This window comes from Lemur catta, chromosome 19 (genome assembly GCF_020740605.2).
Source record: "Lemur catta isolate mLemCat1 chromosome 19, mLemCat1.pri, whole genome shotgun sequence".
Taxonomy (NCBI): Eukaryota; Metazoa; Chordata; class Mammalia; order Primates; family Lemuridae; genus Lemur; species Lemur catta.
In genome coordinates this window covers 27967671-27984621 of record NC_059146.1, presented here as the reverse complement: position 1 = coordinate 27984621, position 16951 = coordinate 27967671, and the positions used below count along the sequence as shown (strand labels likewise).

Below are 16951 nucleotides of genomic sequence, written 5' to 3'. Positions count from 1 at the left end.
TGAGGAAACTGAGGCCCAGAGAGTAGGACAAGCATGTGGTAGCAGATGGCAGGTGATTCAGCATCCTGCCCACCCTCCAGCCCCTAACACTGGGCCAGGAACACTCCTTATCCTAGCACATCAAGAATCCAAAGTCAGGCGTCATAGCACAAGTCTACAGTCCCAGCTACTTGGGAGGCACTTATCAAGGCGGGAGGACCACATGAGCCCAGAAGTTCAAGGCCAGCCTGGGCAGCACAGCAAGACTCCATCTCTAACAAAAAGAAAAATTAAAAACAAACAAAAAGAGTCCTTGAAAGCCTGATGCCCACCTATGCCCCCTTCCAGGGCAGTTTTATTGGTGCCATTTGAGAAAGGTCTTTCCCATCAGCCCCCAAGCCTTTGCCTTTCCAAGAAGGCAGTTGTTTCCTGGTCCTGGCCCCGGCCCCGGCCCCGGCCCCACGGGAAACAGCAGGCTTTGGTCTGATGCTGCCACAACACCCACATGTGAGGGTCTGGGTGCAAGCCTTTGTCTAGCTCTGGGAAGCAGAGGGAAGGTGAGGAGAGTTGAGTCTGTGTGTGGAAGCTGGGCAGAGCCCCGGCTAGAGATGTGTGAGCAAGGTGAGCAGGCCCCATGAGCACCCTAGCTCCAGTGCCCACTGGTGTGGCTGAAGTCCAGGTTGGGGGTGGTCAAATCAGAGATCCTGAGAGAGAAGCCCTTAGGCCAAAGAAGTGTATGGAATAGGCCAGGGCAGGGGCCATGGGAAGATTTCAGAGGGGCCAGTGTGTATGTGTGTGCATGTCTGCATGTGCAGACAGCTAGAGATCAGAGACAGGATGTGCTGGGGGCCGTTGGTGTGTGGCTATGCCTCCCTCCCTTCAGGGATACGGGAGCTCCTGGCTGCCAGAGGCTGAGGGAACACGCAGGGGTGGGGGGAGTTTGGGAAGGAAACTCAGCTGGAAGTGGTTTAGGCCTCAGGGCCCACATCCTGTGCGAGGGGGCTGTCAAGGGGCGTGCCATCCTGGTCCTGTCATAGTCCTCAGAGCTGCTGAAGTGACAGTCCACTAGGGGCAGAGATGGTTGTCCTCCGGGGGTGAAGGTGGCCCGGAGACTCGGAGGTGGGGTCAGTCCTGCCAGATCCGGGATCAGGAGGCCTCCGTCAGGCGCCGCCCCCCCTCCTCCTCCATAAGCAACAGGCGGCGCCGGCCAGCCTCATAGTCGGCCTCGTCCACGCTGACCAGCAGGCGGACAGCCTCCCGGCCCACAGCCTCACGCAGGGCCTCAGTCAGGAACACGCCCCGTAGGGCCTGCAGCAGGGCACCACTCAGGTAGTCACCCCAGAAGGCGTCCAGATAGGAGAGCTCTGAGAACTTGATGTCACACACCACGGAGCCCAGGTCCCTTGAACGCAGCACTGCAGTGGCCTGCCCAAACACGTCCAGCTGCCGCGCCAGCGCCTGGGGCCGCCGGGATGCCACGCCCTGCTCCAAGGCTGGCCCATGCTCACAGTATTCTGCTCGAACCCGGAGCCGGATGTCTGTGAGGAGTAGGGGGGGAAGGAGAAACTAGTCAGGGAGGGGCTGACACAGAACACCGCCCTTCCTCCCACCAGCCTCCTCAGGCAGGATCCTCCCTCAGCCCCCTTCCGCAGGCCACACCCAAGCTCAGCAGCGCCCTGACAGCCTCCGCAGCTCTTGTGGTCTGGGCTCAGTTACCTCTCTGACCTCGCATCCTCCTCGCTGCTCCCCCAACCACCAGGCGGCTCCACCTTGGCCCTGCCTCTCCCCCAGACCTCCACAGGTCCTGCTCCCTCACTTCCTGCAGGTCTTTGCTCAAACTCCACCTTACCAAGGAGGCGCACCCCCACCCAACCTATTTACAATGGCACCCACCCACCCCTCCCACGCCATGCCCAGGTCCCCCCCACCCTACGCTGTTTTTGCCCAAGGCACTTAGCATCTTCTAACCTACTCTATGGGTTACTATCCTGTTACCATCTGCCTCCCCACTAATGGGAGCTCCCTGAAGGAAGGGATTTTTGTCCGTTTTGTTCACTTGTAGAACTGTGGCACACAGTAGGTGCTCAATATGTATTTGTGAAAGAACCAATGCATGAAATAATGAACTTGCCTTTAGGCAACCAGCCTCACACCCCACCCCCCAATGAGATTCACATGGGGCCAACCACATCCCCATCCCTCCCAAGCAGGCACCAGGGAGGCACAGGGGCCTGACCAGGCCCAGCAGACTCCAGGCTGGACCTGTGCTGGCTCTACTGGGAGTCAAGCGTTCTCTCTCCACGGAGGCTGTACGATAGTAGGCTGTAAGCCCAGAGCTGCTGGGGGCCACTGTGCCGCTGAGAGAGAAGAGAAGGAAGCCTATACAGGGCCAATGATTGAAAACGATTCCTCAGTTCATCATGGGCGCCCAGGATCACACCTTGCCAGGATTTTTGGCTACAATCGATACCCTTTTTTGCTTGAGCCAGTTTGAGTTGGGTTTCTGTCACTTACAACTCTACCCAAATCTGCCCAAATGAGGTGGTAGCTCTGCACAGGGGACAGGACACAGCACTTCTGAGGCTTTCCCTGCAAACATGAACTCAGGCATATCACCTCTACTCTAGGATTTCTGAATTGCCATCCGTGAAATGGGACTAGTAACAGTACCACTCGCCACACACCCAACAAGGCCATCCTGAGGATCAGCTAGAAGCTGGCAACCCCTACCAGAGTGCTATCTGCCAGGCACTACTCCAGTGCTTGAATCATATGAACTCATTTAATCCACAAACAACCCTGTGAAGCAGGCCCTATTATCACTCCCAATTCACAGGTAAGGAAATGGAGACCAAGAGAAGTGAAGTGACTTGCCCAAATCACAATGCCAGGCAGTGGCCGTGCTTGACAGAGGTCAATTAACCTCCCATGCCCCAGACAGCAGGCTTCTGATTCCAACCCAGGAACCTTCAGGCACTCACTGTGTGATCTGGGTCAAGTCCCCACCTCTATGAGCACAGGTTCCTGCCTAAACCAGGGAACGATCCCTGCCATAAAGAGTAATAAAAAGAGATCAACGGATAGAAAGGAAGAGGCTAGCACTGTGCACAGTGCCCAGTGGGTGCTCCCAGAATGGCAGCTGCCATCCACTCTGATGTAACAAATGCTTGACCCTTGGAGATTCAGCATAATCAGCCCTGTGTGGCAGGGACCACCTTCAGCCCGTTTGACAGATGGGGACACTGAGGCTCTGGGAAGGGAAGTCTCATGTGGGCTCCCTTAACCTTTCACAGACCATGTCAGCCAGCCACAAAGCAGAAAGCAGAAGGCAGGTACCCCAGATGACTTCTCAGCCCCACCCACTTCCTCCTCCCACCCCAAACCCTTCCTCTTTCTGGCTCTTGGGGAATCCCATCGTCTCCACTCAAGGCCCAGGGAAGACTGCCCAGCCTCAGCCCCCATGCTCTCCCACAGCATTCAGGCCCAGCTGCCTCCATCCTGAGGACCAGATAAGCCCTGTGGGCCCACATCCTTGACTCCTGTGCCCTCGGTGTGGCCATGCTCTTGATCAACATGGGACGAGCAGCACCTGTCCAAGGCCACACAGGGTTGGTCAGTGGCAGAGCCAGGTGGCAGAGTCCCACAGACCTTGAGGTGAGTCCCAGCTCTGCCACTCTCTAGCTTTAGGGCCTTGAGCACGTGACCTCACCTCTCTGAGCCTCAGTTTCCCCATCTGAAAAACAGACAAACAAGAGGTCCCTATTGCACGATGGAGTCATGAGGATTAAATAAGGCAACTTGTAAAATGCTTGACTCAGAGCCTACGACACAGAAGGCACCCAGAAACAGGAACTGTGATTTCGACACCTACCTCTCTACCCCAGCGCCTCCTACCCAGGCCTTCATCTCTCTCGAGTGCATCCCTGAGCCAAGCTCCTCTTTCATCAACTCCTCCAATACCCTTCCCTCCAGTCACAACAAAGTACTCCCAACACAAGCCTTACTCACTGACAAAATGATCCGTCCACCTCCTCCATCCAGAACATCCCCAAGGCTCAGCTCCCAGAACCCAACATCCTCTCCCAGCTCACCCTTCTCTTCGGCATGGATTGGTACTGGACCTGTGGTATAAATTACCTGTCTATTCAACCAGAGCCCTCATCACTTCGGGGGTAGACAGGGCCAGGGCAGACTCAAATGTGTCCCTGCTCAATCTCTTATTCAACAGATATTCAGTGAGTGCCAGGCATGCTAGGGTGACACGGGGGCCCTGCTGTGTGGGACAGGGAGACATGTAACCCATACTTGGGGAGCATTCCCTGCATGCCAGGCCTACTCAAGGGCCTTCCTATCAGCCCACCTAATCCTCAGAGCACTTTCGTTACCCCTGTTTACAGGAGAGGAAATCCTTCACCAGACCAGAGTCCAACCTGTGATCCAGAAAACAAAATCAGAGTACACACAGGGAGAGGACAGGGAGGCTCCACCAGGCAGAGGAGAAGACGAGCATTCTCTGAGCTTCTGCTCCATCCCTGCCCTAAAGCACATGCTTCATCTCTCACTAAAATAACAACAGGTGACACTTACACAGTATTCACCATGGGCTGGCACAGTACTACACACTTCACATCTGTTGGCTTTTTTTCTTTTAAGAGATGGGGTCTCACTCTATCCCCCAGGCTGGAGTGCAGTGGTGTCATCACTGCTCACTGCAGCTCCAAACTCCTGGGCTCCAGTGATCCCCCTGCCTGAGCCTCCTGAGTAGCTGGGACTACAGGTTCGTGCCACTCTGCCCAGCTCTGTTGATCCTTCTGATCATCCCCACAACCTTATAAAAATGATGCTGTTATTACTCTTTCTGCAGATGGGAAAATTGAGGCACAGAAGTTGAGTCATCTGCTTAAGACCACAAACATAGGAACTGGCAGAGCTGGAATTCTATCTGAGGTGCCTGGCCCCAGAGCCCAAGCTCTGAACTACCCCTACCCTGTTTGCTGCCTCTCATACAACCATACACATGAATATGTAATTAAAAGACATCCTGAAGGCCAGGAAAGAAAACTACATAGGGCATGTTATAAATTAGATTCAAAGGATCCGAGAGGACCTCTCTAGGAAATGACATTTGAAGTGAAATGTGGAGGACAAGTAGGTTTAGACAGTAAAACAGGAGAGAAGGGAAGAATGGCACTTCCAGAAGAGATAAAAGCACTCATGAAAGTCCAGAGAAAAAAAATGAACTTGGGGCCAGACATGGTGGCTCACACCTGTAATCCTAGTACTTTGGAAGGCAGAGGTGGCAAAACTACGTGAGGCCAGGAGTTCGAGACCAGCCTGAGCAACAGTAAGACCCTGTCTCTACAAAAAAATTAGAAAAATTAGCTGGGCATAGTGGCGCAAGCCTGTAGCCCCAGCTGCTCAGGAGGCTGAGGCAGGAGGATCACTTGAGCCCAGGAGTTCAAGGCTGCAGTGAGCTGTAATAATGCCACTCTAGTTTGGGCAGTAGAGCAAGACTCTGTTTCCAAAAAAAGAGAACTTGGGACATTCCCAGCTGATGGGCTGGGTGTGTGGCCAGAACATGGCAATCAAGCCAGGCACTGTGGTCTCACTCAGCAGCAGAGCACCATGGTTCCGGGGCCTCAGGAGGCAACCACACCTCTCTGCACCTCAGTGGCCTCCTTTCAAAACAAGGCTCCCCTGGACTTGCTCATGTGGGGCTACTAGAGATTGCATGGCTGAATGCAAGGAAGCAGCAGTGACCAGTGCCTGGCATATAGGAAGGACAGGCACTCCCAACTCAGAGGCAACTAAAGCTGCTTGGTGGAAGTGGCAGGTTGGCAGGAATGGGGCCACAGTAGCAGACAGGGAAGGGCCACAGGTGGCTGTCTAGAATGGGAGCAGCAGGCATGGAGGGAAGTGGATGGACTGGTCCAGGTGTGCCAGTGAGGGATGAGGCAGGAGGAGCACCCAGCACCCGTGTGCTCTGGGCTGGGGGCTGGCTGAATTGCTTCTACTTTGACAGTTGTGGGGAAATGTTCCCTGTCAAGGGGTTGGGGGCAAGGTATGACTTCCTAGAGGGGAGAGCTGCTCCTGCTCCCTCCACTCAGGTGGGCCCCGGCACCCTCTTGTCCCCCATACCCTGTCAGTCTCTCTTCTGGGGCAACTGGGACACAGAGGGAAGTAGGAGGGACTTCCCAGTGGGAGACCAGGGTGAGTTTTGAGGGAGCAGGCTCCAGGGCTGGGTGAGCAAACTTGGGTGCCAGACCCTGTGCTGGGTGTGTCTGGGAGCCCAGTGATGAACCTTGCTCAGGTCTTCCCTTCGAGAGTTCCTAGCTGGGTGGCCTGGGGACAAGGCAGACCTGTATTCCCACAGGCTGGAGGGGAGTTTCCAGCCCTGGTGCAGAGGCAGCCAGCGTGCTTCAGTGAAAGGCCCCATCACACTGCCACGCCAGACCAGCACCATCCTCTTCTGGACAACAGGGGGACCCTCCGAAGCATCTGCCTCCACGTTTGCCACATTTGTCTCTTCCCCAAAATGAAGCCAGGGTCATCATGTCACATGTAAAGTTCTTCAACTCCAACTGAACTAATGAATTGCAGCAATGAGAAGAAGCTGCCTCTAACTCCAAAGACAGACAGGCAGCCACTGCCTGCTTCCTGATGGAAGAGCACAATACCCCCTTGGAAGTGAGCTTGGGAAAAAGAAAAACATCAAACCAGAATCTGATTTTCGAGAAATACAGATGACAGGAGAATGCATTAAATCAACTCTAATGCAGGATGCAATTGGCAAAATCCAGTCTTTTGGAAATGCTACGGGACAACTGCTTTCAACATGTACAATTTAAGGGGCTGGGGGGCAGACGGTGGGCAATCCTAAGATGAGGAGAGACTCAAGAGAACCAGTATTTATGAGATAATCAGAAATGTGAACACTGACTAAATATTTGATAGTAAGGAGTTATTAATTTTTTTGATGTAACATCTTAAAGAATTTTTATCTTTTAGAGATACACAGTGGAACATCTACAGATAAAACTGGAATTGACTCCAAAATAACATGGCTGATGAGATGAGCTCAGCCATGAGCTGACAACTACTGAAGTTTGGTGATGGCGACCCGAGGGCTCGTTATGCTGTCAAACCTGCTTTGCTCTATTTTCCATAAAAAAAGTTGTGGGGGACAGCAAGCAGCAAAGCTGATCCCGTCATTCAAATCTTCCAACTATTAATACTTGCCATAATTTTAAAAAATGCAAAGCCCAGACCATGGTTCACCAGGCTCTCTCCTGCCTCACCTGCTAGCCCATCATGCCTCCTTTCCAGTCTCCATCACGCTTCCTGCCCACCCCCGCTTAAGCACCACTGGGACGCTCCCACTTGGGACTTTGCTCCTCCAGTCCTGTCCATCTGGAACACCCTTCCCCTGACATCTGAAATCTCTGTCTCCTGGTTTTCTCCTCCCACCAGAACACAAGCTCAGTGAGGGCAAGGCCTTCCATCCCTGCTGTACCTAGCATGTAGGAAGTGCTCTATAAATACATATGGAATATATAATATTCCACAAGGAATAAACATATGAACAGCTCTGCCCTTGCCACTCGGACTAGTGACTTCCTTTCTGCCAGCCTGCTTCCTTCTTTCACAATGGGGGAAGTCACCCCTACCTCAATGGCTGTCTTGAGAATTCAAGATCAGGCGAGCAACATGCCTAGCACTCACCCTGAGAGGGACACAGAAACTCAGATATCCTGTGTGCAAGCCCACGATCCCCAAGTTCTCCTTCTCACACCTTCAGGCGCTTGAGAGCTTAGTCTAGTTCTACCCCTCAATGGAGGGCAGTGGAGGGCCAAACCCTCCAGGTATTACAGGCAAGGAGAAGTAAGATCGGCAGGCCTCTTCTACAACCAATTAGGAGGGGCTCCTTCCATGTCCGGCATTTGGCCTCACTAAAGGTAAGCCATTCCATTTCTCAGAAGGGAAAACAGGGGCCCAGATGGGGAGAGCCTCACTCCAGCCCCACCCTGCCTGGTGAGTCAGCAGTCAGACCTGCTTATTCCCATCAAGCCCCAGCCACACCCTGGGTAACAATCTCCTGGCCTCAGGGAAAAGACCTGAAAGCTTCCCTTAGCTTGCTCCTGTCCTCCCTGAGGCAGTGACTCCCTCACCTGCCCAGCCAGCCTGGTGGCTCTGACTTGGGAGACAGTCACCACCCGGCAGCCACCCTCTCAAGCCCTGCCCCTCAAGCCGGGAGCTGTCTGAAGACCCAGGGCTGGCTCTATTCCTCCCGATGGCACCCAACACAGACATCTGTAGCCTCAACTATGAAGTGGGCGTGATGCCCACTGCATGGAGGGCCATGAGGGGCACTAGGAGGAGGCAGGGATGGGTGCTTTGCGGGCTGGAGAAGGCTCTGCAAATGGGAGCAGGAAGCACTCCCAGGCTTAGGTCTCCTGGGGACACAGAGCTTTCATCTTCCACCCTGAGCCTCAGCATCTCACCAGCTCCTCCTTAGTCTCCTGACCTCCAGCTTCCACATCAGCCTCCTCCCCTGAACCCTTCCTCCTTGTACACCCGCTGCTCCCTGTGCTCCCCGGAGGTCCCCCAAAGCTCCCTCCTCCCATCCCAAAATGCGGTCTCAGCCCCTCCGCAGAGGTGCTTCCCCGGTTCCAGAGTGCACAGCTCTCTCTGCCCGCTCCCCGGTTTTGTGTTTCTTTAGAGCACTCGCTAGCTGATGTCACATGATATACTGGCTTATTCGCGAGTTATCTGTCTTGCCCACTATAATATAAATTCCCCAAGGCCAGGGATTTTCTTCACCTGGTCAAATTCTGTGTCCTCAATGCCTAGAACAGTGCCTGGCACAGAGATGATACTAATAAAAACTAGCGAAAGGAATTAACAAATGAACCCTTCCATGGCTCCCTCCTGCACCACAATAAAGTCCAAACCTTTAGGACCCCTACCTGCCCCTTGCCCCCTGCTCTCACCCAGAAAGCCTCTGCTCACAGCAGACTGACTCAGCCCTGAGCACATCCCACGCTGTGGACACTCCGTATGGATGGGTCACTGTGCCAGGAATGCCATCCCCAGTTCCTCTTCCAGCTTCCTCAAGCTTGTCCTGGAGGTGGCACTTCCACAGGGAAACTGGGGCTGGCCAGAGGGCTCCCTGCACACCCCAGGGCCCTTGTGCTCACACTACCTGTGGCACCTGTCACACCAGCATGGCTGCCACTTCCCTCGTCTGTGTCCCCCACAGCCTAGAAACTCCAGAAGCCTGGACACCACATCCGATCCCTTCTGCAACACCAGGCTTGCCCAATTCAGAGAAGGGAGTACCACAGATGGGGCGGGAGGCGCCCATGGCTGTGTTCTCCCCACAGGACCAGGTGGAATTTCTCAAGGGTGAGTCTGAGCATGAGTCTCCATAGCAGAGCCTCCAACCCACCCATCCCAACCTGTCTGCAGTCAGCCTTATGTCCAAAAGCCTTTCTTATTTCCTTAGTCACCCCTTCTCATGTCTCCCTGACTACTCCAGGCCAGAACTCTGCCCTCTCCTCATTGGACTTCACAAATTTTTTACTCATTTCCCTGCTTCCATATAATTTAATCTACGTAACACACACATAACAAACATACTGGATGCCCAGCACTATCCTGGGCAATTCAGAAACCCTCACTCACTTAACTGATTTTCCAGAGGGGGTCAGAGCTCCTTGAAAAAGAAGTACCAGATCACGTAACTCACCTACTTAAAACCCTCTTATAGCAGTGGACACATGGAGTAACATCCAAAATCCCACCCCCACCCCACGGCCTCCCAGGCCCAGCCGCAGCCCCACTTGGCTCCCTCATCTGCTCCCCACCCTCCCTCTCTTTGTGGCACTTATCACTGTCTACAATGATGTGCAGTTTCACCGGTGTGTCACCTGAGCAGAGGGCCAGCTTCACAAGGGCAGGGACCTCGCTGCTGCAGTCTTGCTCCAAGCACGCTGCACAGCAACAGCGAGGATCACAGCAGACCCTTACCTAGCACATGCCCTGAGCCAGGCACTGTCTCAAGTGGGTCAACTTGTTTTTTCTCACAACAACCCTAGCTGGGAGGTACCATTATTAGCTTCATTTTACAGATATGCTAACTGAGGCAAAGAGAGGTACAACCACCTGCCCAAGGTCAGGCAGCCTATGTGAGTGTCAAGACCAGGATGTGAATCATGCAGCCTGACCCACGGTCCTTGTTTCTTTAACCCCTGTGATGTTCCACCACTGCACAAGAAATGATTGTAGAATAAGTACACCCTGCAGAAGTTTGCTGAATAAACAAATGAAACTAGGGCGGGGGGGTTGGCAGGGAAGGCTCCCCAAAGGAGGTGCCCACAAGTAGGTCCTTCAACCATGGGCAGGATGTAGACAAACAAGATGGCAAGAGAAAGGACAAGAGTTCCTCTGTGCTCAATGGGAGAATGAGAGCTGCAGCCTCTCCGCCAAGTGTGTCAAATCCCAGGCCATTTCTCCTACCCTCTGACTCTACAGCCTGCTCTGGGCACTATACGGACATTCCCAAGGTCCCCAGACACCTACCACAGGTCACTTTGCCTTCAGAGGCAGGCCTGGCTGGCTCCTGCTGCTGCTGGGGGGCAGCTGGACCCCCTCTCCGCCGCCGTCTGGCACCACCACTGGGCCGGCCCCGACTCCGCCGCTGCCGCTTCGTTGGTGGGGAGCCTGAGGGGAAAAATATGTGGTGGGCTGAGGACCAGGATGACAGCTGGAGCGCCAAGGCAGGTGTCCAGGGAAGAATTCAGGTGGTCTCAGTGCTGAGCCCTTGAGTGAGCCCCTCTGCCTCTGTGTCTCAGTGGCCCTGTCTGGAAGATGAGGAGTTCAGTACCATCTAGCATCATCTAGAAGGACAGAGGAACACACCCCACCATGAAGCAGGCCCACTCCACTCTGACCCTAGTGAACTCTTTGCACACTGACACCAGGACATGGGCATGACAGCAGCCACAGGGGCAATCACTTATAATCATGAAAACCTGAAAACAACATATCTGGCAAGAAGAAATAGGAATATGCAGTAGTTTCCAGGATAGATTGTTTAGGGAAATAAAGCAAGAAAATACAAAATAAGTATCCACAGGATGCTACACTTTGCATAAGAAAGGAGAAAAAATGGCTGGGCTCCATGTAATTCCAGCACTTTGGAAGCCCTGGAGGGCCAAGCCAGGAGGATCCCTTGAGGTCAGGATTTCAAGACCAGCCTGGGCAACATATTGAGACTCTGTCTCTACAAAAAATTTTAAAAATTAGCCAGGCATGGTGGTGCGCACCTGTAGTCCCAGCGAGGCAGGAGGATCAATCACTTGAGCCCAGGAATTAGTTGGAGGCTGCAGTGAGCTATGATCGTGCCACTGCACTCCAGCCTGGGTGACAGAGCGAAGACTCTGCCTCTAAAAAAACGAAAAATAAAAAAAAGGAGAAAAAGTAAGAATATATATATTTGCAAGATGAAACACTAGAAAGACAAATTAGAAATGAATGAAATTGATGACCTATTTGGGGAGAAGGGCAACAGCGGAAATGACGTGTCTAAAAATAACTTTTTTATACTTTAGTTTTGACTTTTGAGTCAGGTTACTGCTTTACATATTCAACAAGTTAAAAAGAAACAAACCATAAAATTAAATACAAACAGAAACAAATGAACCCAATTGTATACATAATTGGTAACATGAATACTCAGAGAAAAGAACTATTTCAGGCAAATACAAACAGAAACAAATGAACCCAATTGTATACATAATTGGTAACATGAATACTCAGAGAAAAGAACTATTTCAGACTGGGCCTGGTGGCTCACGCCTGTAATCCTAGCACTTTGGGAGGCTGAGGCAGGTGGATCGTTTGAGCTCAGGAGTTCAAGACCAGCCTGAGCAAGAGCAAGACCCTCTCTCTACTAAAAAAAAAAACAAAGAAATTAGCTAGACAACTAAAAATATACACATAAAAAAAAATTAGCCAGGCATGGTGGCACATGCCTGTAGTCCCAGCTACTGGGGAGGCTGAGGCAGTAGGATTGCTTGAGCCCAGGAGTTTGAGGTTGCTGGGAGCTAGGCTGACGCCATGGCACACTAGCCTAGGAAACAGAGTGAGACTCTGTCTCAAAAAAAAAAAAAAAAAAGAACTATTTCAAGTAACTTGAAGAACATACCGACTATAAACTTTCAGTGGGATATGCTCAGAGAACAAAAAGAACCACAAATAAATGTCATGTTTCATTCAGTAGAAATACTCAGCAATGGTACTGACTTTGATTTTATTTTATTATTGTTGTAAAATAAAGCAAATAAATCCATATCTCAATGCTAAAAGCAATGATTTTTAGTATTAAAAAGTCCTTGTAACGTTAACTTTAAATTAAAACCCCTAATAGGAACTTTTTTTTAAAAAAAGCAAGATCTCTAGCTTTTTTCATTGAAAGAGCCTACATACTCAGCACCTAGATCTTGGTCTCCAAATACCACAGCCTCAAAAAACAAGGCTCCTTGAAAAACAGCTGATGCTAGGGCTGGTAAGGGAAGTTCCAAGTGAGTCCAGGACATCTTACAGTGCCACAAAGCAGGAGGTACCCAAAGAATGATGGAGACAGGTCAGAAAGACAGAGGCTGGCCAATTTGAACCTTATGAAGAATGACTAATTGACTACAACAAAGTAAATAAATAATGCATGAATCCATAGTGACACTCCAAAAAAAAAAAAAAAAGAGGGAGAGAGGAAGAGGAAGAAATGAAAGGATTCTAGCGTATAATAGAGACAGAAAAAAAAAAGAATTAGAAAGTCACCATTTTGCAAATATCAAGGTGATAACTACTTCAGGCAGGGCTCACCAACAGATGCTAAACACACTGGATGAATGGCTGTTGGGGAACAGGATGTGCCAAAGTATCACCCCATAGGTTGTTTACTAACTGTAATGGGAATAAAATGTCCCTTTACAATGGATAAACATGGCAGACACCACCTTCACCAAGTGATCAAACGTTCCCACTCACATAGGGAAAACCAGACCTTAGATGCCTTGTGATGTGCTCCAATATGAAGCAGATGGCATTAACCAAGGAGTATTCCTACCAAAAATGTGGTGTAAACTGAATCTGACCAAGCCTGCAGACACAATTCCCACTTAACAGAAAATACAGGGGAAGAGCTGGACAAGTTGAAAGACTCCATCAGGAAATAATCAGACAGATCCAGAAATAATTGGGACATGCTACAAAACAACTGGCCTCATAGGGTAAATAGTCAATGTCATCAGAAAAAACAAAAACGTATGGGCAAGGAAAAGTTTCTGGTCTATGTAGTAAAAGATTAAAGAAACATAACAACTGAATGTATAACAACCATGAATGGATTCTGAATATTGAGACAACCTTGGGATATTTGAAAATGGACCATCAGGATATCAGAGAGTTAGTAATTATTTTCTCAGGTAAGACAGCAGTCTTAAAGGGGTCTAGCAGAATATCCTTATTCTTCATAGATGCCTGCTAATTTAGAGGTAAAGCATCCCGATGTAATTTAGTTTCAAAGATTTCAACAAAAACACCAGAATTACATATATACATTCACACGTAAAGCAAAATGTTGATAATTATTGCATCTGAGTGGTAGATGTTCACTGTACTAACCTTCCAACTTTCCTGTATGTTTGAAATTCTACATAATGAAAAAACTGTGGGGAGAGATTAAATAAATTAATTGGGGCATGGTAATTAAAAGAAACCCATCAGAGGTACTGAATATGAATAAACTCAGAAATATGTCCAGCAAAGGCAGCCAGGCACAAAACAATACCCACAATGTAACGCCACTTAAATGAAATACGAAACCACAGGCAACAATTCTGTATGTTGCTTCAGAATAGTGCTTCTGTAGCAATAAACACACACATACAGTGAAAATGAGACAGAAAGACTCTCTCAGGCCCCCTCAGGAGGAGGTTCAGCAAAGTTCAGAAGGAAGAGAGGGATACTGCCCTCATGCCCACTCAGCTGGGCTCACCTGTCTCCCACTGACCCTGGTGAGAATCTGAAGAACTGCTTGACTCCCGACGGCGACGACAGCTGCCCTCTGTCCTCTTTGAAGAGCTGGAGGTGCCATAGCTGTATCGTTCTGGAGACACTAGGGAAAGAGAAGAAAGGGAAGAAGCATTCAGCCTCCTGCCGCCAAGTCCACCCCTAGAAGAAAGCCTGAGCCACAGGGTGCCTAAGTTCCCCAGAAGTTAGAGCCCAAATATCCACTCCTTCTCAAACACCTCCTGCCCAGAGGTTGCTCAGATGCCTCCTGAGACAGAGGACTCCTCACCTCTTGGGGCTAGCCAACCCATGTCTACACAGCTCAAACTGTAAGTAGGCATCATCAGGATCCCTGCAATGGCCCTTTCCCCCAACGCCCCCTGTTCCCAGCTCTCCCTGAGGCCCTAAGGAGTAAGCAGGCCTCTCTGCAGGCTCCCCAAATCTTCTCTTCTACAGTCGGACCCTCAGACATATTTTTCCAAAACACTGTCAGCCCTTCCCTAGAGCTGTCCTTCTCCTGGTCATCTAAACCCCATGGGCCTACTCTGGGTCAGGGAAGCCCATAATCTCTCCTCCCCAACCTAGCCACTGCACCTCTAGTGACCTAGCCAGGGGCTCAAAAACCTATGCATGCACAGGGCTAGTGGCAGTCTGAAACCTTCCCAGCTCCTCACCTCAAGACTGCTATCCTCCAGGAGCACTTCCCTCACGAGGATTAAGGGCATCAACTCTGGAGATAAACCAGGTGGGTTTGAATGCTGGCTCCCACACTTTCTAGCTACATTATCTGCAAGCCCTTTCATGACATGGCTTCTCGTCTACCTCTCTTCCCTTGCTCGGGTCCCCCCTGTTCCTGCTACACTGGTCTCTGATGATGCCAAGCTCATTCCCACCTCAGGCCTTGGATGCTGCCTGGAATTTTCTCCCCCAAAATCTATGCATGGCTGGCAGTGCAGCCTCAGTTTAAATGTCATCTTCTCAGAAAGCTCTTCATGGGTTATCCAATCTAAAGCAGCCTCCTTTCACTTTGCTGCCCTCCCAAGTCTCTCCATTCCATTAATTTTAGTCTCTCTACAACAACATCTAAAAGTAAGTTGGCTATTTATATGTTTTATTGTCTCGCTGCCCGACTGACTGCAAACTCCACGGAACAAACTCCTTGTTAGCACCACACCTCATATCCCTTATGCCTGGTACACACATTGAGTTCTTATATGTGGGCAAGCTGCTTAACTTCTCTATATTTATTCTCTATGCAGTGCAAAGAGTAATAGGACTTCCTCGTGGAATTATTTGGAAAATATAAGGAGACAGTTCACACACAGCTTACAGCTGCTCCTCGCATGGAACAAGCTCTCCATAAACAGTAGCCATAAACATTATTATTGACATGACCAAATTCTACAAGCTCATCCCTCCCAAAGTCATGCCTCCTCCCTCTCGTGTTTCTCATTAATATTCTGGGAAAAGGAGGAGTGGCATGGGACACAGGCTGATATGGCACTGTCGGTATCAAGGCACTACGGGAGCCCAGCAGGAGCAAGGCCCTCTCCTCACCGTAAGTCTGGCACCCCCCCATTCAACCCTACCTGGCCGGCGCCGCTTGCGCGCCAGGTGCGGCAGCAGGTCGTGGCGGGCCAGCACACGCAGGAGTTGCCCCAGCAGCCGCAGGTTGCTCTCGTCGCACTGCCCGCGGCGCTCCAGCTCCAGCAGCAGCTCCAGGCCGCTGCGGGCACGGGCCAAACCGCCAGCGGCGCCGGGGGCCTCGTCCAGCAGGAAGGCCAGGAGCTCCAGCTCGCACTCGGTCAGTTGCCCGCCCACCACCTCGAACATACGGTGAAGCGACAGCATCCCGTAGTAGTCCAAGCATTCATCCTCCTCCCAGCTCGGGGCCGGGGTCGACCCAGACAACGCCATTCCCGGGGGAAGGAGGCGGAACAAGCTCAGAACCGAGGCCTAGAACCCACACGGTGGGGAGGAGGCAGTGGTCAGCGACGCGGGGGCCCGACCCCCACACCGCCAATGCGCGTCCCCAACCCTGCCGCGCCAGGCAGGGCCGCTCCCACACCCCCACTCGGCCCAGCCTCCCCCTCCCCCGGAAGGGAATGGTCTCGCCCGAGGTCCCCTAGTAACAGGTCGAGACGCCAGACCCCGCTCGTCCAGACCAGCCGGGCCGCAGAGCCTGAACGCCCCTGCCCAGGTGGTACGTTCCCAGCCAGCCTCAGACCCGACCCAGGGTTGCGGCCCGAACAAGCCCAGGGCCCATCCCGGGCCACCCTGCCCGCTGCCCTGTGACTCTGGGTAGTACCGCCCGGACTTGCCCCGCGGCTGCCCAGTGGTACCGTCCGATTACTCCCGCGGCCCCATCCAAGTGGTACCGCCCGAAAGCGACCCTCTGCTCACTACAAGTGGGACGGACCGAGGCAGCCCTCTCTCCACACAGGTGGTACCGTCCAAAGCCGACCCCTCGCCCTACAAGGGCGGTCCCGCCCTCACCCCGCAGCCTAGGTGGTTCCATCTACTCGCCACCGGTCGCCATTAGGCTTCTCTACACCCTCACCGGATTCCGGCGTCCGAAGACTCCTGGGCGACGGCCGCAGCCACTTGTTTTGGATCTTTCTGGCACCTTCTCTATTATTACGCCTGCGTCACCTCGCCCCTCCTCCTTCCCCCAACTCGCGCAGGTGCGACCGCCACGCCCCTTGAGCGCAAGCGCAGAATGAGGCCTTCAAGCCCCGCCCTTCCTGGGCTGCCTTACCCGCCCCCCAACTGAAGCGGCCCGGCCTGCCTGTGCTGCGCTTGCGCAGAGCGAGCGCGGCGCTACCTCTGGGGCTGAATGTGTTACCCGGTTTCAGGGTCCCTAATTCCCGCCCGTGACTTAAGCCACCGGGTCCCTGTG

The 16951-nt window shown here is 52.1% G+C and overlaps 1 protein-coding gene across 1 annotated transcript; it reads right to left on the bottom strand.

Annotated features, from left to right (window-relative positions):
• Window positions 1-304: 304 nt before the first annotated feature.
• On the bottom strand, window positions 305-16805 carry DEDD2 (death effector domain containing 2). The gene is made up of 5 exons (XM_045531581.1): window positions 16613-16805; window positions 15642-16008; window positions 14039-14158; window positions 10561-10701; window positions 305-1517 (listed from the first exon to the last, which is right to left on the bottom strand). Exons 2-5 carry the CDS (start codon window positions 15967-15969, stop codon window positions 1126-1128), a joined length of 981 nt encoding a protein of 326 aa, XP_045387537.1. The 5' UTR covers window positions 15970-16008; window positions 16613-16805; the 3' UTR covers window positions 305-1125.
• Between the last annotated feature and the right edge of the window lie 146 nt (window positions 16806-16951).